We start from the raw sequence: 23737 nt of genomic DNA, 5'->3' as shown, positions 1-23737 counted from the left end.
CCAAAAGAAATTCCATACCCATTGCAGTCACTCCCCATCAAGTTTCCAATCCCTACCCCTAGCCTTGGGCAGCCGCTGTCTACTTTCTGTCTATATAATTGACCTTTTCTGGAAAGTTAATTGGAATTATACAATGTTCAGCCTTTCATAATTGGCATCTTTTTCACTTAGCATAATATTTTTGAGGTTTATCAAAACCTGTTGTAGCGTAGATGTAGCATACCTCTTTTTTAAATTCCCAAGTAATATTCCATCATAAGGAAATACTATATTTTGTTAACCCATTTATAAATTGATGGATATTTGGATTGTTTCCACTTTTTCCTAGTATGTATAATACTGCTGTGAAGTTCTGTGTGGACACAAGTTTTTCTATAACCTTTTTCTTGGTTATATACCTGGGAGTGGTATTGCTGGGTCATCATGGTCACATTTTGTGGGACCTCCAAGATGTTTACTAAACAGATGCGCATTTTATATTTGTACCAGTAATGTGGGAGCTGCTCCTTCCTCTGCTCCCTCTCCAGCAGCTGTCATTGTCTGCTTTTTGATTATAGTCATTGTAGTGAGTGTGACGTGGTATCCCCACTTAGTTTTGTTTGACATTTTTCAGGTGGCAAATGATCTTAAGCATTTTTCCATGTGCTTTGTGACTATTTGTAAGTATGCATAAATATATTTTTAGAAATGTCTGCTCAGATCCTTTGCCCATCTTTCATTTATGTTTTATTTTTGGATTGTAAGAGTTATTTATATATTTTGGATACAAGTCTCTTATCAAATAAATGATTTGCAAATACAGTATTTTCTCCCATTCTCTGGACTATACTTTCACTTTCCTGAGATTTGTTCTTTGAAGCACATACATTTTTAATTTTTGATAAACTTGCCATTCATTCTTTCTCATTCATTCCTTGAGCTGATGTTTATTGAACATTGCCATAGGCCAGCAATGTGCCAGGTGCTGGGAATACAGCTGTGCCATTTTATGTGTGATCTCAAATTTGGTTTAGGGGGTTTCTTTTATTTATAGCTAGGATGCTGGGTCACTGGGTAAGGTACTATTTGCTTTATGTGAAATTGGGTCATAGATGTAGACTCAAGATGGAAATGTTTTTAGGGCTAATTATTATAAAACATTGATGAGTTATGCAACAGTCAGCAGGTGTTTTGGGGGGTCTTAGGAGTTTTGGAGTTCACTGGGCTATAATTTGGCAACAAATGGCTCCTAGCACTAAAGTTTTTGGTTTTGGTTTTTTTTTTTTTTTTTTTTTTTGCAGTTTTTGGCTGGGACTGGGTTGGAACCCACCACCTCCAGCATATGGGGCTGGCGCCCTACTCCTTGAGCCACAGGCACCGCCCAGCTCTAAAGTTTTAAGAACAAAATTATCAGCATTTTTACCCATAAAATTATTATGAAAGTCTTCAGTTTCTCTCCATCTTCTGCTTGTTAGAGGTCGAATGTATTTTGTCGTGAACTGAATTGTGAACTATATATACATTATTGGTTGCAGTATCATATTAGAGTTTTAAAAATATGTGGTGTAGTAGTTGAAAATAGGACAAAGGTATGTTTAATAAAATAGATATATAAAGTGAACCATGCCTGTTTAGATAATTGTTTTTTTCCCCCCAGGTAAAAGATGCCTGCTTTCTGCAGCATATGTGGACAGCCACAAATGGGAAGCAAGAGGAAAAGAACGATATCACCTTGGTGGGTACCTGTTAGGCTATCATGGGTCATTTTCAGTCACTCCATAGGTTCGCCATTACCTACTCATATGATGTAGGTATGAAATTATGCTTTTATGATGATTCATTTCAGCTAAGCACATTTTAATTCTTAAGAAAAGAATTAGACTTTTACACATGGTAAAATCATTTCTGTTGTCTCATACATTTCTAAGATTTCATTTTTGCCTTGGTGATTAGTCTCCCTAAGTTAGGTAAAGAATTCTTTTCTTTTTTTGTCCATTTTTTTCATCTGGTTTTCATGCAGCCTGTCTCTGTTTTACAGAATTTTGTATTTTATACTTTCCTCCTTTTTATTGTCAGTTTCTTTACTTTCCTACTCCTCTTGTGGTTTTCAGAGCCTTTTCTGGCTCTTCTGTATTTCATTACCAGTTGATAGGTTTGAAAGCCATGTTGGAATTTCATGTAGCCACTGAGTTGGCTAACATCTTCCCAGGCAGTAGGCTCCTGATTATACTTGTTTTTCCCCTGTTCTCTATGTCATATTACAAAGATAACAGCTTTTATTTTATTAAATACTGAGGCCCAAAAGAAATCACGACCCTATGAGCACTTTCTAAAAAACATACATACTTCAGACTTTTGGCTCCACTTGCTCTTTTGGTATATATAACATCATCAGGACATTGATAAAGTAAATAGATTTGTGATAGTTTTAAGAGACTGATGTAATTTTTGGATTGATTTCAGTGCTGATCTAATATTTTCCCCCAATTTCTTTCACTATTTTTTTTTTTTTTTTGCTAATGTCAGATTAGAATAAAATCTCCTGTGTTTATATATTCTTCCTGAAAGTTTAGGGAACATTGCTATCAGTAATGTCTACATTATTGGGGTTTTCAAAGAAATCATCATTTTGATTGTGAGCTCTGGAATAAGTATATGGCAGGGACCAGTCAAAATAGAGCTGTGGAAGATCTGAAGATGTGTAATCATAGCCTCTATAAGGAACTTACAGCCTCACTATAAGAAACCCAGGATAACCTTTTTATAACAGATACTTTATAATACTTAAAAAAAAAATCCCCAAATTAAATCCATACATATCATCTGTCGATACATATTTTAGAATACAAAGGAGAAAGGAAAGAAACTTAATAAATAATACGTACAAGAGGACTCCAAAAATTTGTAGAAAGATAGAATTAAAAGACAAAAAAAAATATAAACTTTCTATTTCAGCATAAGCTCCCTCAAGGTCAAAACATTTTAGTCTGTCCTTGAAGAACTGAGGGTTCTGGGCATTTAGCCACATCAATGTAGATATGTATATAAAAATGGCTAAAGAAAAATAGGTGCCCTTTAAAGATTTTTAAGATGAAGAAACAAAAAGAAGTCAGAAGGTGCCAAGTCAGGATTATAAGGTGAGTGCTTAAGGATTTTCCATCAAAACTGTCCAAAATTGCCCTCATTTATGAGAACAATAAGCAGGAGCATTGTCATGGTGAAGGACTCTTTGTCAAAGCTTCAGCTCACTTTCTTAAAACAGGCTTATGATAAGCAGATACTATTTGGTCCTCAGAAACTCAACAAGCACAATGCCTTGAGCAACCCCAAATCTTTGTTCTTGACTGGTCCTCTTTTGCTTTGACTGGACCACTTCCACCTCTTGGTACCATTGCTTTTATTGTGCTGGGTGTTAGGATTGTACTGATAAAGCTATGTTTCATCTGTTGTTACAATTCTTGGAAGAAATACTCCAGGATCTTGATCCTGCTTGTTTAAAATTTCTAGTGAAAGTTCTGTTCTTGTCTGCAACTGAATCTGGGTGTAAGGGTTTGGGAATCTATTGAGTAGAAAATTTGCTCAGCTTTAATTTTTCAGTCAGAATTTTGTAAGCTGAACCAGTTGAGCTGTCCAGAGTGTTGGTTATTATTTCTGTTGTTAATTGTCAGTCCTCCTCAAGTAGGGTTTGAACAAGGTTAATTTTTTTCTTACAAATTAATGTGGACAGTCTGCCATTGTGGGCTTTATCTTCAACATTATCTCTCCCTTCTTAAAAGGAGCCATTTATTTGTAAACTGCTAATTTCTTTGGGATATTGTCCCCATAAACTTTTTACAAAGCAGCAGTGATTTCACTGTTCTTCTGGCCCAGCCGCATCATAAATTTGATGTGATGTTTGCTCTTGATTCAATTTTAGCAGAATTCATGCGGCTCTGATGGGGGCTCTTTTCAAACTGATGTCTTATACTTCTTAGTGCTTCAAATTAGATCCTGTGCAGACATGTTATATTAAGGTAATGAGTTTATTTTGGTATAAAAAAATTTTGAGTTCTGTCATAGTTTTTTTCATAATACATATTTTCTTTGAACTTTTTGAAGCCCCCTCATATTTCAATATGTAAGTAAATACTTGGGAAAAACACTAAGAAACAGGTAGCTAAATGCTTGCTCTTAAGTGAGAATCACTGAACATGTAGATGGTTGTAGATGTGGTATACTGGTAAATTCAAATATTAGGAGGGGCATTATAATGGCATAATTTTACTTATAAAATTCATAGCATTTGGTAAAGTTCCAAATGATTCAAAGGTCTATCTTCCCTCAATTTATGTGGAAGTGCATTTATAGAAAATTCAGCTTATTTTCAATTAAGAAAAAAGTACTTCGTGTTTATATGTGCAATGGAGTTATTTCTGTTAATTTTAAACAGATTTTTCCAGTAGTGTAAAATGTCTGTCATTCACAGATGGCATAGTATGTAGAGCAATTAATTTTAACTTTTTTTTTTTTTTTGCAGTTTTTGGCCAGTGCTGGGTTTGAGCCTGCCACCTCCAGCATATGGGACCAGCACCCTACTCCTTTGAGCTACAAGTGCCTCCCCTAATTTTTTTTTTTAATTTTATTTTATTTTTATTAAATCATTGCTGTGTACATTAATGCAGTCATGGGGTACAATGTGCTGGTTTTATATACAATTTGAAATATTGTCATCAAACTAGTTAACATAGCCTTCATGGCATTTTCTTAGTTATTGTGTTAAGACATTTATAGTCTACATTTAGTAAGTTTCACATGTACCCTTGTAAAATGCACCATAGGTGTGGTCCCACCCGCCCCTAATTTTAACTTTTTATTTAGAAATAATTGTACATTTACAAAAAGATTACAAAGAAGTATCTACCTTAGTCTGTTTTCTGTTGCTTATAACAGAGTATCTGAAACTGGGTAATTTATAAAGAAAAAAATTCTTGCAGTTAGGGGAGGGTAGGAAATTCAAGGGCAAGAGACCATATCTGGTGAGGGCTTTCCTACTGGTGGAAGACTCTCTGCTGAGTGCAAACATGCCTCAGGGCATCACCTGGTGGGGGATCTCTTCTTATAAAGTCACTAGTCCCACAACCGTGATAATCTGTTAACCTATTAGTCCTTGAATGGATTAGTTCATTTATGAAGGAAAAGTTCTTATGACCCATTCACCTTTTAAAGGCCCAACCTCTCCATACTGCCATATTAGGAAGTAAATTTTATTGAGTTTTGGAGGGGACAAATATTCAAACCTTAACACTTACCTTTACCCAGATTTACCTGTTGTTACCTTTATGATCGTTTGTGTTTGCTTTCTCATTCTCTCTCTTATATTTATACACATTTTCTCTATATTATACACATTTAGTCATTTGAACATTTCTTGCATACATTATATAGCCCTTTATCCTGAATACTTTAGTGCATGTTACCTGAGATAAGAATATTCTGTTATATAACCATAGCACAGTTACCAACTTCAAAAATCTTAACATTGATATAATACTTTACTATTCATCTCATTATTTTGTCAGTTGACCCAAAAATGTCATTTTATAGCATTTTTCTTCCTCTAATATAGGATCCAGTTTAGGATATATCGCTTTTAGTTGTTAGGTATCTTTAGTCTCCTTTAATCTGAAATAGTTCCTTATCTTTGTTTTTTATGACATTGTCATTATTTTAAGAATCTAGTCTCTTTTTGTTTAAATAGATTATTCATCCTTTCAGATTTGTCTGCTATTTTCTCATGATTAGGTTGAAGTTATGCTTCCTCAGCCAGAATATTCTGAGTGATGTTGTGCCCCTGTGGGGGGAGGGGAGATCACATCAGGCCTACCCATACCATATGCCTTTGCTGGTCATGTCAGCTTTGATCACCTAGTCAACTATGTCTGACTTCTCCACTGTAGAGTTAGTGTTTCTCCTCTTTCTGACTAAGGGAGAGACTGTGGGGAGACACTTCAATACTGTGTGAATATCCTGCTGCTTATCAAAAGTTTCCTCTTAGATTTAGCTTCCATTCATGGCTTCTAGCCTGAATCTTTACTATGTTGCAAAGTGATGATTTTCCACCTCTTAACAGTTTATCCACATTTGCTAGTTGGCACCCAGTATTCTGCTGTAAGCAAGAACCTGTCCTTTTCTCTTTTCTCCTCTGTTATCATATATTATATTTAAAGCTCATTGATGCATAGATTTGTTTAAATGATTCCCTACAATCATTAATTATTTTGGTGGTCCAGTTGTCCCCGATTTGGCTAATAGAAGCTTTTCAAGCCGGCTTCCTTCCCCCCTCTCCAACCCCAAACCCTCCCTCTTTTATATCTTCCTTCCTTCCTTTCTCATGTAACAAGGCGTTCTGGGCTCATCTTGTACCATTTGTGACCTAGCCCTGGAATCAACCATTTCTGAGGAGTTCTGGTTCCATCTGGTGAGGAATGGCATAAGAAATCAAGATATAAGTGCTAGGTATGTTTTTGCTACTGTGACTTTTTGCTTCTTAGCCCATTCACTGTGACTAGACAGATCTGGGAAAAATTTGAATGCATATATACATATATATATTAGGAATAATGAATTCCTACCAGTACCTCCAATGTAAGTTCATTCCCACACGGTTCTTCCTTGCCTTCCTCTAGTCCACTGGTTCTCAACCTTCCTAATGCTGCAACCCTTTAATATAGTTCAAAGGGGTCGACCCACAAGTTGAGAACCACTGCTCTAGTCTGTATTATACCTTCCTCCTTCCATACCGAGAGCCCTTGCCCCCAACAGAGACAACCTTTTGATGTGTGGGACAATGTAAGCATTGCAGGTCTTCTAATTTCCCTGTCTTCTGCCCATTAAATGCCAGCAATGCCTTCCAGTCATTAGGACAGTCCCCCCACATACTCTAAAATGCCCAGTAGTTCCAATGCTACTCCTTTTGGGAATTGCTGTTCTAATGATTAGACCAACCTGGACTCAGTTATTATATAGTAATGCTTGTTCTGATGTCCTATATATGAATTGTAAGCAAAATGCTCTGGCAGTACAGATAAGGGACTGACGAATTCTAGGGAAGCTTATTGACACTTTCCTAGGTATGAAGGGAAGATTAGGCAATCAGCCACTACTATATTTGGTGTTTTGGTGTGGGAGTAGTTACACAAATCCAGAGGAACATTGTTGTGGGTACCTGAGTGAGCAGAAGCTGTTTGCCAAAACAATTAGTGTAATCATCTGTAACGCATAAATATCACATGGAGGTGATTGTTTCCTTCTCTGTTTAGACCAGTTTACTGGGGAAAGAAGCAGTCCTTAGCTACCAGTAACTGAAGTCTTCCCTGCCACTGTGGCGATTGTCCTCTCTGCCTAATATAACCCCTGTATGTCCTGAATCTCTCTGCAGTCAGAATTGATTTTTCCTGCCCTGTATTCTTAACACCAATTTATACTTTTCTTACGCAGTAGTGGAAAGCTGCATTTGGGACGCAGACATCTGGGTCTGAATCTCAGTTCCGCGGCATTTAGCAGTCCTTACCTTGGGTTTCTGCATCTATAAATTAGAGATGACAACAATGCCTGGCTTGTAGTAGGTGCTCTGGAAATACCTACAATGAATGAGTGCCTAGGCCCCCTGATTTTACCCCTAGGTAAAATGTGTTGAAGTGGATTAAGATTTTGGAACTCCAAAAAAAAAAAAAAGAAATTTGGAACTCAAGTTGCTTGGAACAAAAAGAGGCCTTTTGAGAGGGTTTTTTCTTACTGTGTAATAGAATGTAATTGTTACCATGTACTTTTGAAACAGACTTTTCTACCTAACATAACTACTTGCTTTCCCTAATTTTTGTGTTTGGGTTTGGCTACAGGCACTGGGCAGTGAGGTGCAGGAGAGGGAGCCTGTTGCTGGCTCCCTAAAGATCAGACAGCAGAGGGCACTGTGGCCTTTGAGGAAGCTGCAGCCCTGCCTGGCAGCCCAACGCTGGGCGCCGGGCGCGGGGCTTTGAGGGAGAGTGCGCGTGCGCACGGGGTGGCCCAGCATGTGGAGCGCGGTGATTGGACATCATGAGTTGCAGGGCTGTGAGGTGCCTGAGGCCAGCTCTCTGATTGGAGGAGGAAGGAGAGCAGCTATGAGGCATTCACTCCTGCGGGCCCCATTGGACAGAGTGGGCGTGTGGGGCGGGCTTCCTTCTGCTGGAAAGATTTCACCCCCAGCCAGTACCGCGGTGGGAACCTTCCCGCCAGGGCGGGAGTGGGAGTTGGCTTTTGGATCCTCTTGTCTTCGGTCTCACATTGGTAGTTTTCTGTTACTGCCTTTCAGGGCTGGTTAATGGTGGTGGGGAGAGGCTCTTTCCGGGCCCCAGTACGAGGGGAGTTTATTACCGCTGACAGCGTATGTGCGGTCTTCTGTGTTAAGCCCTGCCCGGCACTGTCCTGTTAATGCTCACAGCCTAGTAATAGGTAGCTACTATTCCACTTCAGAGGGGGCTGAGGGTAGAGTCTGACATTTGCCTCGGGTCATACTGTATTCTCTTGCCTTCCTCTTAAAAAAAGCCTTCTCAGCAATTGCAGTGCAATAGTACCTGAGTACCATGGGGTCTCTTCCCTTTGCATTAAAGTAGTAGATTTCTTACTGTTTTAAATAGCTTGTGTGTGTTTTTTTTTGCAGAGTAATATACTAAAAAGTATACAAATCATAATATTTAGGTTGATGAATTATCACGAAGTGAGCAAACTCGTGTAGGAAATAGAAGCCCTTGTGGTCCCCACATTTCTCTTCAAAGGTAGAGACTTCTGACACTAATATTAATTTTTTGTTTGTTTGTTTGTTTTTTTTTGGGTAGAATGCTGTGGCATCGCAGCTCACAACAATGTCCAACTCCTGGGCTCAAGCTATTCTCTTGGCCCAGCCTCCCAAGTAGCTGGGATCACAGGCGCCCGCCACAATGCCTGACTAGTTTTTGGTTATAGTTGTCCTGGTTTGGCAGGCTCAGGCTGGATTCGAACCCGCCAGCTCTGGTGTATGTGGCTGGCGCCCTAGCCACTTGAGCTACAGGCGCCGAGCCTAATATTAATTTTTTAAAAGGTTTTTAACATCTGCAAAAGCAGCAAGAACAGCGTAAGGAACTCCCTTTATCTATCACCTGGATTCAACAATTATGAGTTTGTAACTAGTCTTTATCACTACTTCTGCTTTTCGTCCATCCTGATTCTTTGCACTATTTTGAGGCAAATCTCAGACAGCAAATCATTTCATTCATAAGTATTTTGATGCATATCTCTTAAAAAAAAGAATGCTTTTAAATGCATTATAATATCCTGAGTTATCCAGTGTTCAAATATCCTTGATGTCACTCTTACTTTTTTTTAATTAATGGCTTAGATGATCAGTATCCAAATAATGCCTAAACAATACAGTTGGTTAATAAGTACCCCCTTCTCTTACCTCTTCAATAAAATCTTACAGAAACATATAAAAATAGAGTCATATACTGTCACCCAGCTTCAACAGTTCTCAATTTCCGGCCAACGATGTTTCATCATTCCCTCACCAGATTACTATGTTTTTGATTTTTTGTTTTGAGACAGAGTCTCTATTGCAGTGATTTTTCAGCTGGTGTGTCACAGCTCCCCGGTGTGCCACAAAAAGTTTTAAAGATCATTAATCATTTTCAAAAGAGTTCGAAGAACAGTAAGTATATTCTTTTTGGTTTTACTCTTTTTTTTTTTTTGAGCAACATAATTTAAGTGCCTTCAGATAAAAAAAGGTTGAAAAACACTGCTCTATTGCCCAGGTTAGAGTACCATGGTGGCAACCTAGAGTACCATGCTCTAGCCCACAGCAATTTCAAACTCCTGGATTCGTGGAATCCTCCTGTCTTAGCCTCTCAGGTAGCTGGGACTTCAGGTGCCTGTCACAGTGCCCAGCTAACTTTTCTGTCCTTAGTCGAGACAGAGTCTTGCTCTTGCTCAGGCTGGTCTTGAACTTCTGAGCTCAAGGGATACCCTGCCTCCTTGGCCTCCTACAGTGTTAGGATTGCAAGTTTGAGCCGCCTGGCCTGGCGCAGATTGCTTTTTAACAAATCCCAACATCAGATCATTTTATGTTTTAATGCATACTTCTAAAAGATTAGGATTTTTGAAACATAACTATAATACCCTGCTCATAAAATTAGTTATTTTATAACATCATTAAATATTTCATCAGTGTTCCTACTTTCCAAATGGTGTATAAATTTCTTTTAAATTTATAATTTGTTACAATGGGATCCAAATAAGGTTCATGCATCGCAACACATTGAGATGTCTCTTAAGTATCTTTTAATCTATAGCAGTGGTTCTCAACCTTCCTAATGCTGCAGTGTATTTTCATGTTAAAAAGGGGTTGCAACCCACAGGTTGAGAACCGCTGATATATAGGTTTCACTCTTTCTTTCTTGCAATTTATTTGTTGAAGAAAACAGGTCTCTTGTAGAGTTTCCCACATTCTAGATTGCTGATTTCATCCTTATGGTGGTGTTTAATGTGTTCCTCTGCCTTCCATATGTCCTGTAAACCTGGTAGTTGGAGAAGAGGCCTTGATCAGATTCAGGGTTTGTTTTTTTGTTTTTTGTTTTCTTTTTCTTTTGGCATGAACACTTCATAGGAAATGTTTACTTTTGTCAGGAAGCATTTGGTTCTCTTTCTGTGGTGTTAAAGGCCATTCATGATCCTTGCTTGGATTCATCATTTCCTTAGGAATGTCAAGCTATTGCTATTTTAATTCATCACTTCTTTCTCATTAATGCCATTAAGAGCTCATGGGTTTAAATAATTGAGACATTTTAATCCATTGCACTTGATGTTTTTATTCGTAGGGCCATAGTTCTCTACCTGTGCTCTGTAGAGCCATAGGAGTTCTTGGGTTTTCCTACTTCAGTTAGAGGATTTCAGTTTTTGAATGCTCTTTATTGGGCTTCCTTTCCCACAGTGACTAGGACTGAGGAACTGGGGAGGGTGCTGGTAGGAGGGCAGGCCTGATGGGGAAGCTCCCTGAGTTCCATGAGTTAGTACCTAACTCTGCTAGGAACTAAAGGCCCTGTTGACTTGAGCTGAATTGAATTCATGAGCCCTGCTAAATTAAATTTTATTTTCTAATTTTCCAGTTTGCATAATCACAAAGTAAGGGACATCTTTTGGTTTTGGTTACTGTTTTGCTTTGTCTGTTTTTTTTTGGTAACTTCCTTTTTGAGTCCAAAGAGTATATTATACCATTGACACATCTGAATTCTGCTCTGTCTCTTACGGACACTCTCCCATTTTAGCTGAGGCTTAGTTTTGCTGTGTCATTCTGGCTGTGGAGGTCTTTGACTTGTACTGATATTTCAAATCTGCTTTTAAGGCCTGAGGGAGATTTTTCTGAAGTCTACTTTCCTAATTTTGTCAGTTCTATATTTGCGTCTCTATGACATCTATTCATTTACTAATGTTTATATTTACCATCTTCTGGCAGTGCTAGAGATGTGTCTGACTTGTACATATCATCCTCCTTTAGCCTCATTTTTTTGGTGTACAGGTATATAAAGCTTTCTTTCATGTTTTTCCTTTATTGGATCTATTTGTTTTAAATCTTTGGGTGACAGAGAGAGAAATAGAAGGAAATCTAAAACTGTGTCCAAGTTGGTTCCTAGATTAGTCTGTTATGTCAGCACCTGATTTATGTCATTTGTCCTCATTTTTTCTTTTAAAATACAGAAACACAGTTTCAGTCTGTGTTTTCAAGATCCTTTCTAGAAAGGATAATCTGTTTCTTTATATAATAATCTGTATCTGTTAATTTATTATATAAATTAGATAAGGTGTATAAGTAGCCCTAAGCTCAGAAAGAGTTCAGTGTTGCCTTCATGGGTAATAGTAATGCACAGCTACATAGAAGTCATAAAAAACTGAAACCTAAAGCTACCAGGATTCAATAGAGTTCTGTTTTTCAGTAACCTTCCTTATCACAGCTTTGGCCTAGAGACCACCCACTTTTATAGGATGCTTATTTTCCAGCACATCTTTATTACAGAGTTTATGACTATTAAGGAAATTGCCGTTTTCTTTCAGAGAATTTTATGTGCTGTGAAACTGTGTTAATTTTGCACATACTAGGTTAAAATTATCTTCCTCGCAAAGTGAATTGATTATTAGGTAATGATACACCTAATCTGCAAAAATACTGCGGCTTGCCGTTGAGTCTTTTGTGTCTGATATTAATACGGCTGTACCCACTTTCTTTTGGGCACCCTTTACCTAGTATATTTTTTATGCATTTATTTTCAACTCTTCTGTGTTTATATGGTTGATATAGCTAGCTTTTGTGTTTTTATAACCAATTTGACAATCATTATCTTTTAACTAGAAAGTTTAATCTGGTCACATTTCATTTGGTGATTACTGATACTGGATTTCTATCATTTTATGTTTAGTCTCATCTTTTTTTTTTCTTTTTTACCTTGTTTTGGATTGATTGGGGTACTTTTGGTTTTTGTCGTTTTTGACTTCCCCTGATTTGGAGATTGTATCCTCTGTTTTTACTCTTCCATTAATTGTTGCCTTACAACTTCTAACATGCGTATTTAACTTAAATTCTATAATATTCATCAACTCTGTTATCTTTTACGTTTAGCACTCTCTTAAATCCACATACCTCCCACCGTATACTATTGTTTAATAGTAAAAGTCTTATCCTTTAAAATATGCAAATAACATTATCATTTTAAATAGCCAATTCCCCCTCCATCCCCTACTTAACCAACTTTATTTACTTATCATTCTTTCTAGCATCTCAAGTCTTAAAGGATTACTTTCCTTTTTCCTAAAACACATCTTACAAAAATACAACCTTCTAAAAAGTTTCTTTGGTGAGTGTTTGTTGCTAATAAATTTTCTCAGATGTTGTTTTTTGAAAAATGTCTTTTGGGCTCAGCACCTATAGCTCAATGGGCTAAGGCGCCAGCCACGTACACCTAAGGTGGCAGGTTCGAATCCCCAGCCCGGACCCGCCAAACAACAATGACGGCTGCAACCAAAAAATAGCCGGGCGTTGTGGCGGGCGCCTGTGGTCTCAGCTACTTGGGAGGCGGAGGCAGGAGACTCGCTTGAGCCCAGGAGTTGGAGGTTGCTGTGAGCTGTAATGCCACGGCACTCTACTCAGGGGGACGGCTTGAGGCTCTGTCTCAAAAAAAAAAAAAAGAAAGAAAAATGTCTTTTGAACTCCTGCGCTCAAGTGGTCCTTATACCTCAGCCTCCCAAATAGCAGGATCTGCAGTGCACACCACTGTGCCCATACTTTGCCTTTGTTCTTGAAAGATAGTTTTACTAAATCCGCAGTTTTAGGTTGATGGTATTGTTCACTCCCAGCATTTTCAGCATCTTACTGTCTTTTCTGTCATCCATCATGCTCATTGAGAAACTGGTGTAGTTGGTTTTACTTTGTAAGTAATTTATTTCTCTTTTCCTTCTGGCTACTTTTGAAACCCTCTTGAATTCATTCTTCATTTTCATACTAATGTATCAAGGTGTAGGTTTAATTTTACTTATTTGGCTTGAGATTTTGTGTGTTTCTTGAGTTTGAAAACTTGTATCTTTTGTTAATTCTAAAAATGTTAGCAGTTATCTCATCATGTATTACCTTTCCCCTTTCTCTGTATTAACTTCTGGAAATTTGATTAATTGTATTTTAGGCTTCTTCTATTTTCTGTCTTAACTCTTCTCAAATTCTTCTCATGTTTATCTTTGCTGCATTCCCTGTAAGTTCTTTTAGGTTTGCCTTTCCATTCACTTAATTCTTACCTGTGTCTAACTTGCTTTTTAACTTATTCATCACTTTTTCCTGTACCTTTCTTGAAAAGATATCACACAAAATAAACTGCATATTTAAATGTACAATTTGTTTTGTTTTGACATATGTAAAGGTACATATGTCCATTAAATCACCATCAAGATAATACGTTTATCCATCACCTTCCAAAGTTTTCTTGTATTTCTTCATAATCCTTTTCTCCTTCCTCTTCTGGGCCACAACCCAGATCCCCAGGCAACCACTGATATGTTTTTTGCTACCATAGATTAGTTTGCATTTCTGCATGTAGTGAAATAAACTTATTTTTTATTTATATTTTGAGACAGTCTCATTTTATCATGCTCGGTAGAGTGCTGTTGCATCATAGCTCACAGCAACCTCAAACTCCTGGGCTCAAGCGATCCTCTTGCCTCAGTCTCCCACGTAGCTGGGACTATAGGCAGTTACCATAGCACGCTACTCTTTTCTTTTAGAGATGGGGGTCTCAGACTCATGAGCTCAAGCAATCCACCTGCCTCGGCCTCCCAGAGTGGTAGGATTATAGGTGTGAGCCACCATGTTCAACTTAATTAAGTCTTTAAACAAAATTCTTAGCTTGGTATATTCTGGGTGACAAAGGATGAGTGGATTTAAGTCCCTAAGGAGACATGAGGGTTGACTTTGTAGTTCAGAATCCTCAGGAGACAATAGTCCTTGCCAATAGTCCTTTTACTTTGTAGGATACATTATTTTCTAATTTAGTATTTCACTACAGGTGTAGCCGTAGAAGAGCCTGGCTTTCCCTGAACCAACTTCTCATCTTACAAAAGAGGTTTTATCCCTGCCCCTCACAAGTCATTAAAACCAAAGCTCTGCATGGCTGAGGAGTCATAGATGCTCTTAGGATGACTTCTACCCTCTTTACACCTTTGACCTTTACAGTCTTATTTTGCCTTTGCCTCTGACAGTTACAGTAGAACCTCCATATTTGACCACCTCCTTAAGTTGACCTAATTTTCATAGGTTGGACATATACCACATGTGCTCGATGGAAATTCCTTATGTTGAACATTTTCCATATGAGTATGTGGACCAGTTTGTTACAGTCCCTTGAGTGGTCAACTTACAGAGGCTCTACGATCTATTATATCTGCCTTCTTGAAAGCTCATATATTTGAAAAAATTTTAGTATTTTATTTAGGTATTTTATTATTATACACAGTTGGAGGGGTTTTTAAAGGATGTTTACTACATCTTATTCCAGCAATAGAATTCCTATTTAGTCTTGTCTTTGAGCTTAGGAGCAATAGCCAGGGTTTATTCTGCCTTCCCTCTATGGTAGTTCTCAGAGGTGCTTGATATGCTGCTCAGTAGTCTCCTGGGGATATTGGGGGAGGAACACATTTATGAGACGGACTTTACCTAACAAAGGCAATTAGGGTAACTTGGTTCTTTATACCCTCAATGAATCCCCAACAATTAAATAATAAAAAAAAAAGTGTGGTTATAACTGGCCTTACCTTAAACCCGGGGGTTAGAATCTCCCTGTGGGTGAGAGGCCCAAGAACTGGAGTTTTAAAGCTGATGGTGCAAATCTTCAAGAGGTTTGTGTGCCCTCACACTCTCACACTTGGAGTAGTGCGGGGCTCTCAATAAGATCGTTTATGTTCCACGAACAGTGTAGTTCTTCAAACTAGAAGGACAGTTTTATACTAGTATACATTTTATTTCATGGGCGCACTTCCCCATTATCAGATTAAAGTTTCAGACTCATCTTCCCATGGAGCCTTTGTTGTCCACAGCCATCAGCTGCAGTGTTTGTTCTGAGGAGCTGAATAACAAGCAAAGAAGCGTCTTCTTTGGCACATCTCTTTGAACAAAACCTGGGCATCTGTTGCCCCCTCACTGGAACATGAAGTGTGATTTTGCCCGTGGAAGCCCGAAGTCCAGAAGCCTGTGGTGCTGGCCCTCTGCTGGCCACATCTGTCCCAGCTTTCTGGCCGTGCCTGCTCTGTGCAGCTTTCTGCCTCATTCATCATGGCAACACTGATGTCAGGGGATTGCCACATGGTGTCTCTAGCAGCAGACCTTTCTCTGACTTGCAAGTGTTATTCTTCAGCCGCCAGCTCTGCAGCTGTTGCCCTTTTTGAGGCTCCAGCCCGTTTCACTTGACTGACGATGCCTTGGTGTGAGGGATTCAAGTGGAATCTTATTTCCACACTACAGAGGTGATCAGTGAATCCAGTTCACTCCAATGTTTGGCTATATATACGTTGTGTGGTGTGAAACCCACAAGGAAACAGGGCCCTGTAGGCCATTTTCATTAGGCCAGTAGATCCTGATCCTGCTTCTTTAAAAAGTCTAATTATAAATTTTGAGTAGAGATGGGTGGTTCCTTATATTGCCTACCATTTCAACAGAAGAGCCTCCATTGTGAAGTAATCATAAAGATCAGGTATCGTGAGAGAGCTGTTTAACATCTTTTCTGTGAACAAGTAGATAGAATGATATAATTTGGCTTAATGTGAAGAAATTTTAAAATGTTCTTCAATATCTCTTTTAAGATAGTCATAGAAAAGCTAATTGCTTTTATATCATCTCAGGTTTTAGGGGTGTTGCAAGGTTGTTTTTCCCGAGTAGCTACTGAGTCATTGAGATCATTACCCCAGAGAAAAGAGAGAGGAAAAAAGGGTTAAACGCATAGCAGTAGGTTTTGCTTGTTAATTGATTATCTCCGAGTGTGTCCTTATCACTTGATACTAATTCTTCCACCAGAGAGTAAAAGAATACTTCGGAAATTCAATCACTCCTTTTTCTTTCTTCCTTTGCTTCCTTTGATACATTTCTTCACTGTGGACTGGGAGCCTTTTGTGAGACTGTTAAATCATATGTCACTGAATTCATCCTTGCCCTCATGGATTTTACTTTTAGTATAAGAGACAAAAACAAACAAGCAAACCAAAAATACATACTAGCATATGTAGGCATTTGTAGCTGCAGATATTTTGGATTTTATCCTAAGTGTAATAGGAATTTATCAGCTGGTTGAGAAAAGAGAAGGGGATTTAGTTTATTGAAGGGTTGGCTGGAGATTAGATTATAAAGGTGGGGGCAATTGTTAGGGCAAGGTCAGGAGATGAGAAAGATTGGTGGCTTATGAGTGGTGATGATGAGAAATAGATACTTACTATAGATATTTCAAATCTAGAGCCTATAGGGTTTGCTGACAAACTGGTTATAGAGTGTGAAAAGAATGGAATCAAGGATGACTCCTGTTTAAGGGAAAAGCAGGTTTAGAAATGAGGAAATAAGAGGCTATGCAATATTTAGATGCCTATTAGACGTTCAGATGGAGATGGCCGCCCATGTGATTGGCAATATAAATCTTGATGTATAGGCAGAGGTCAGGGTAGACATGTATGTTGGGAGTCAGAAATCTCTAGGTGATGGTAAAGCTGTGGGGGGAGAGTGTGATCACCTAGAGACCAAACACAGATGGTGAAGGAAAGAGTCTGTTATTGAGACTTAGGGCACTCCAACATTTAGAAGTGAAGAAGAGGCGATCCTGCAAAGGAACGTAAGAAAGAGAGAAAAAGAAAGAATATTTCACGAAGAATAGAATGGTCAACTATATTAATTGCTAGTGAGAGGCCAAGTAAGAGGGGGACAGAGAATTACCCCCTAGATTCAACAATGAGTTGAAGAGCAGGAGCTTAGCCCATAGTAACAGTGTTCTCAGAGATGACTCTTTGGAGCAGTCTTGCTAAGAGGAACAGAGGAAAGAAGTAGCTGTTGAGATAAGAGAGCAAGGGAGGGGTTTTTCGTTTAATACCATTCACCCTTTATAACAGAAGAGAAGGCAGAGTATATGGGCACAGAAGCCAGTATCCCAGCATGTGCTGGGAAGATGAAGTTCTTTTTTAATTGCTTCTATTTTAGTGAAATGAGACACAGAATCATGAGCTGAGAGTGAGGGTGAGGGAGAAAGGGAAAGAGGATATTGTAAATTTGAGAAGCAATGACAAGATGTGAGATAAACATTTTGGAGAGTATGTTGCCTAGCATTTCAGATCCTTTTAGACTCTAAGATAAAAGTATAATCTCAGGAATACGAAGTATTCCTATGGCTCCTCTGCTAAAAGGGACCAAAATAGGAGTAGTTCAGGCCCCAAATCATTAAGGATGGCCAGAGTGATTTGTTCAGGTAATATATAACAATCACTTGATAAATTTCAAGTTTTAAGATTTTTGAATAGCTAATCTTTTTCATTTTTTTCTTACCCTTTTTCTTTTTTTTTGAGACAGAGTCTCACTCTGTGGCCCAGGTTAAGTGACCCAGGCTAGAGTGTCATGGCATCAGTCTTGCTCACAGCCACCTTAAACTCCTGGGTTCAAGTGATTCTCCTGCCTCAGTTTCCCACATAGCTGGAACTATAGGTGCCCACCAGGACACCCAACACGTTTCTCTCTATTTTTAGTAGAAAAGAGATCTCACTCTTGCTCAGGCTGGTCTCAAACTCCTGAGCTCAGGGCATCCTCCTGTGTTGGTCTCCCAGAGTGGTAGGGTTACAGGTGTGAGCCATTGCACCTGGATGCTAATATATTTCAAAATGCAAAAGGAGTACATTTATAAGCTATAAAGAATTTTCTCTTGTCTTCCCATCATCTAATCTCTTTTCCTGGAGTTATCAGACATAACACTTTTCTTGTGTCTCCTTTCAGAGATCCATTTTTTAAAAGCTAAATATATGCTAAGAATTTTTATAATACTCTAATAAAATCACTTTAAAATGTTACTAATATTCCTTTATCATCTTCTAATTCATTAAATAACACTTTTCTTTAAAAGATAAAGAGCATCTGTTTTAATACTAACTTTATAATGTTGGCAGCCATCTGGCGGGAGTTGTATCTGTTAGATTTTTCTTAAGAAAAAGGTATATTTAACAAGGTTCTTTTTCCTTCTTTGTCTTCACAGCTGACCTGGCATCTTTAATGGATAAAACATATGAGAGAAAGTTGCCTGTTAGTTCTTTAACAATATCACGGGTAAGATAATTTAAATGTATATATTTTCAAAGAAGAAAACTAGAAAGACTCTCTGGATAAATGAGGCTCTGTAAATAAAAAATACCCTTCATAGGAAATAATGTTTTATAGTTACTAATAGATTTATTTTATGATATAGTAGTAAATTACCTTGGTTGAAAGAAAAGGTAATAAATTTACCAGAGTCCAGTATCAGTACAGGCAGTCCCTGGGTTACAAACAAGATGGGTTCTATAGGTTTGCTCTTAAGTTGAATTTGTATGTAAGTTGGAACAGGTCCGTTTACCTGTTACCTAGAATAGCCTCCATTTGTGAGTACAAGTTGGATGTTTGTAACTTGGGGACTGCCTGTGCTGAAAGTGTTTTTGGTAGCTGAGAAAGTCTATAAAAGAATGGATATTAATGTCCATGTTAACCTGCTGCAAAACAGTGGACAGAGAATAATATCAGCAATAATAATTGATAATAATCATTACTTAACACCAGCTATGCCAGTAATGCCAGTATTAATTTTTTTGTCTATGTTTTTGACTCTGTGGCCCAGGATAGAGTGCTGTGGCATCATCATGGCCCACAGCACCCTCAGACTACCGGGTGCAAGCCATCCTCCTGGCTCAGCGTCTTAAGTAGCTGGAACTACCAGTGCTCACCACAACACCCAGCTAAGTCTTCTATTTTTAGTAGAGACTGGGCCTTGCTCTTGCTTATGCTGGTCTTGAATTCCTGAGCTTAAGGGATCCTCCCACCTTGGCCTCTCAGAGTGCTAGGATTACAGATGTGAACCGCTGCGCCCGGCTCAGCATTAGTTTCTTTACATACATCATTTTTGTTAATTTTCACAGCAACCATCTGAGATAAGCATTATCCCCATTTTACATGTAAGACATGAATGGTTTAATCACTTTCCAAATTCACACAGTTTAAAAGTGGAAAAGTTGAGATTCAAATCCAGATATCTGTGACATTATTCTCTTCTATTGCTTTCCTCAAATATAGCTGGTCTTGTCTTTATCATGAATTCACTTTATGATACGGAGCCCCTCTTAGTTTCCTCATTCCTAGTATAGGTACAACAGTGACTTCCTTGCAGGGATGGTATGATGCCAAAATGAGACTTTAGTTGTGAGAATTTTTTTTTCTTTTTTTTTGAGACAGTCTCACTATGCCACCCTCAGTAGTGTGCTGTGGCATCACAGTTCACAGCAACCTCAAACTCTGGGGGTTAAGCGATTCTCTTACCTCAACCTCCCGAGTAGCTGGGACTACAGGTGCCCACCACAATGCCCAGCTATTTTTCTGTTATTTTTTTAGCTGTCCCGGACTGGGATCAAACCTGCCAGCCTCGGTGTATGTGGCCAGCGCCCTACTCACTGAGCTACAGGTGCTGCCATGTGAAAACTTTTTGTAAAAATTAATGGTACCATCAAATTAAAGGTATTGGCCTGGGTACAATGGCTTATGTCTATGATCATAGCACTTTGGGAGGCTGAGGCAGGTGGATGGCATGAACTTAGGAATTTGAGGCCAGCCTGAGCAAGAGTAGACCACATCTCTACCAAAAATAAAAAAATTATCTGGGCATGGTGGCAAGCACCTGTAATCCCAGGTAATTGGGAGGCTAAGGCAAGAGGATCTCTTGAGCCCAAGAGTTTGAGGATGTTGACAGGTATGACACCATGGCACTCTACCAAGGGTGACAGAGTGAGACCTTGTCTCATAAATAAATAAATTGAAGATATTGTTAAATCTAGAGGAGGGAAAGGAAAGAAGTTATATTTCCTTTCAATTCTAATCCTTTCTTTCTGCCTCTTAATATTCTTTTAATCAGGAAACAATTTAACTGTTCACAATTAAATGTCCTAAGTGACGTATTGGAGGAGAACTGAAAGTTCATTGGTTCATCCCTTGCAAGATGGGTGAAGCCTGTGTTTACGATAATACTCAGTGTTTGTTTAGTTGGTTCTCCAAGGTTAAATAGCTTTCGCATACATTGTCTCATTGGAGACTCATATTCTTCAGGGCAGGTTCCTCTATCCATTTATGCAGATGGAGCAGCTAAGTCCCAGAGGGGCTAGGCCATCTGCTTGTGCCAAAAGCAAACAATCAGAGCTGGTTCTTAAGCTCAAGTCCTGTGTTTGAACCACATTTTATCTTCCCCTTAGTGGGTCTCTAAATCAAATCCAGAAGTCCAGGCATTTTTAGTAGGTCTGCCTCTTTACTCTCTTCTCCCTATTTATGAGGTTTTAATTATATTTGCAACATGCATTGTCTCCTCTATTTTTTTTTTTTATTGTCTCTGAGTCTCTGCTTTAGGCTAGAATTTATCCATATAATAATCTCTTTTGTTTGATTATTTGGACTGTAGTTGAGGAACATACTCAGCTTTTATGGTTTGAAAGGAAATTTTGTTAGTAGAGGAATCATAGGTTGATTAATTCAGAGTAAAATTTAAATCAGAATAGGAAAAAAATAATTATAAGACAGAGTTCCCTAAATCAAAATGTTAATGTTCCAGGTAGTGTTTTTTGAGCCATCAGAATCTTCATCCTTTTAGATATGTGTTTTCATGGACTTAGAGTTTGGAACAGAGAAAATATCAGAGTTTAAAGATAAAGGGAAAAATAGATGACTAGTAGTAAATATATCTGGGGCTCTGTCTGGTTCTGAGCAAGGTTCATATCTGACTTTTCGTTTTTCTGATCAAAGTTATTCTATACGTAGAAAAAGAGAAGTCAGGGTATATTCTTTGTATTAGCATAAAGGGGTTTTAAGGATGGAGCCCTACCATGTGGACATTGTTCCACAAAAATGAACATTGTTTTAATAAAATGGTGTCCTGTTTTTTTCAAGGTCAGTGTTTGACCTAGACCTTAGGCCAAATATATGACATAATTTATATTCCACAAAGAGTTTCTTTTTATGTCTTTTAGTTTGTGGATAACATTTCATCTCGAGAAGAGGTAGACCATGCAGAATATTACCTTTACAAGTAAGTTTTCCATTTGATTTGGCTGCACACTTTGTGATTTCATATCTCTTTTTAGCATAAAAGTAGTATATCTTATCTAGTGTTTAACATTGCCTTTTAAGTTTGTTTTAGAGATCTCTCCATGTGAGTATGCAGAGCACTTGCTTATTTTTTATAACTGCATCATATTCCATACTATGAATATATTTTTTAAACCATTTCCCTTGAAGGACCTTCAGATTATTCTCCTTTTTTGTATCATACACAGTGCTATAGTTAATAACCTTGTATGTATTTTGTATATAATTCTCATGAGAATATGCATTTGTAGTCTTTATAACTATTGACAAATTGCTTTCTGTTGAGATTTTACCAGCTTACATTCCCACCAGCAATGTATGAGAAATGTCTAATTTTAGAGCAATGATTTTCAACTGGTGTGCTATGGCACACTGGTGATCATAAGTGTGCCATGACCTTTTTTTTTTTTTTTTGAAGACAGGCTGTCAGCCTGGGTAGAGTGCTATGGCATCATAGCTCACAGCAACCTCCAACTCCTGGGCTCAAGCAAGTCTTCTGCCTCGGCCTCCCAAGTAGCTGGGACCACAGGCGCCTGCCACAATGTCCAGCTATTTTTTTGATTGCAGCCGTCATTGTTGTTTGGTGACCTGGGCTGGATTCGAACCTGCCACCTTAGGTGTATGTGGCTGGCACCTTAGCCACTTGAGCCACAGGCACTAAGCCACCATGACCATTTTTAAAGATCATTAATTAAATTATTTTTGAAGGTTCAGAGCACAGTAAATAATTCTTTTTTTTACTTTTCTTTTTCTTGAGACAGAGTCTCACTATGTCATCCTTGGTGGAGTGCCATGACGTCACAGCTTAGAGCAACCTCAAACTCTTGGGCTTAAGCTATTCTTTTGCCTTAGCCTCCCAAGTAACTGGTACTACAGGCACCTGCCACAACGCCAGGCTATTTTTTTATTGTTGTAGTTGTCATTGTTGTTTGGCAGGCCTGGGCTGGGTTCCAACTCGCTTGCCAGCCCTGGTGTATGTGGCTGACACCCTAGCTGCTGAGACTTTCTTTCTTTTTTTTGAGACAGAATTTCACTGCATCGCTCTCAGTAGAGTGCTGTGATGTCACAGCTCACAGCAACCTCAAACTCTTGGGCTTGAGTGATTCTCTTGCCCTCAGCTTTCTAAGCAGGTGGAACGACAGGCACCCACCACAACAACACCCAGCTATTTTTTGGTTGCAGTTATCATTGTTGTTTAGCAGGCCTGGGCCAGGCTTGAACCCACCACATTTGGGAAATGTAGCTGGCGTCCTACTCACTGAGCCATAGGTGCTAAACCGCCTACTCTTCCTTTTGATCAATATAATTTAAGTGTGCTGTGGAAGTTTAACTATAGGTTCAAATGTACCCTGAGATAAAAAATGCTGTTTTAGAGCTTACCCAACAGGTGGATATTTTCACATTTTTTAAATTTTTGCCAGTATGATCAGGAAAAATTTTTATATATTTTATATATATGGTGTCCATAAACTTCATGTGCAATTTGAAATAGCCAACTATTTGTGTATATATGTGTTTATCTATACCTATAGATACACAGGTTGAATATCCCTTTTCTGAAATGCTTGGGTCTAGAAATGTTTTGAATATGGGTTTTTTCAGTTTTTGAAATACTTACAGTTAGGGCATCCCTGATGGAAAATCTGAAATACTTAATGAGCATTTCCTTCGAGCATGTTTGTGCTCACGGAGTTTTGGATTTTAGAGCTTTTTGGATTAGGGATACTCGGGATACTCAACCTGTATATGTGTGTGTGTGTGTTTCTTTTTTATGCAGGTGGAAATACACTCTATATGAACTATTAGGCATCTATTTTCAGTTAATACTATGTTTTTGAAATGTATTCT

The 23737-nt window shown here is 38.4% G+C and overlaps 1 protein-coding gene across 1 annotated transcript in view; it reads left to right on the top strand.

Moving 5' to 3' along the window:
- MRPS27 (mitochondrial ribosomal protein S27) overlaps positions 1-23737 on the top strand; it is a 108214-nt gene that overhangs the window by 6175 nt on the left and 78302 nt on the right. Inside the window, exons 2-4 of the mRNA XM_003786000.3 lie at positions 1637-1714; positions 18771-18841; positions 21772-21830. Of these exons, the coding sequence (XP_003786048.1) occupies positions 1637-1714; positions 18771-18841; positions 21772-21830 (208 nt within the window). The remainder of the gene's footprint in view (positions 1-1636; positions 1715-18770; positions 18842-21771; positions 21831-23737) is intronic.

The sequence above is a fragment of the Otolemur garnettii genome, unplaced genomic scaffold (genome assembly GCF_000181295.1).
Source record: "Otolemur garnettii isolate 467f Iridium unplaced genomic scaffold, OtoGar3 scaffold00017, whole genome shotgun sequence".
In the NCBI taxonomy this organism is placed as follows: Eukaryota; Metazoa; Chordata; class Mammalia; order Primates; family Galagidae; genus Otolemur; species Otolemur garnettii.
The sequence above is the reverse complement of the archived record's forward strand: the minus strand, read 5'-3'. Positions and strand labels throughout refer to the sequence as shown.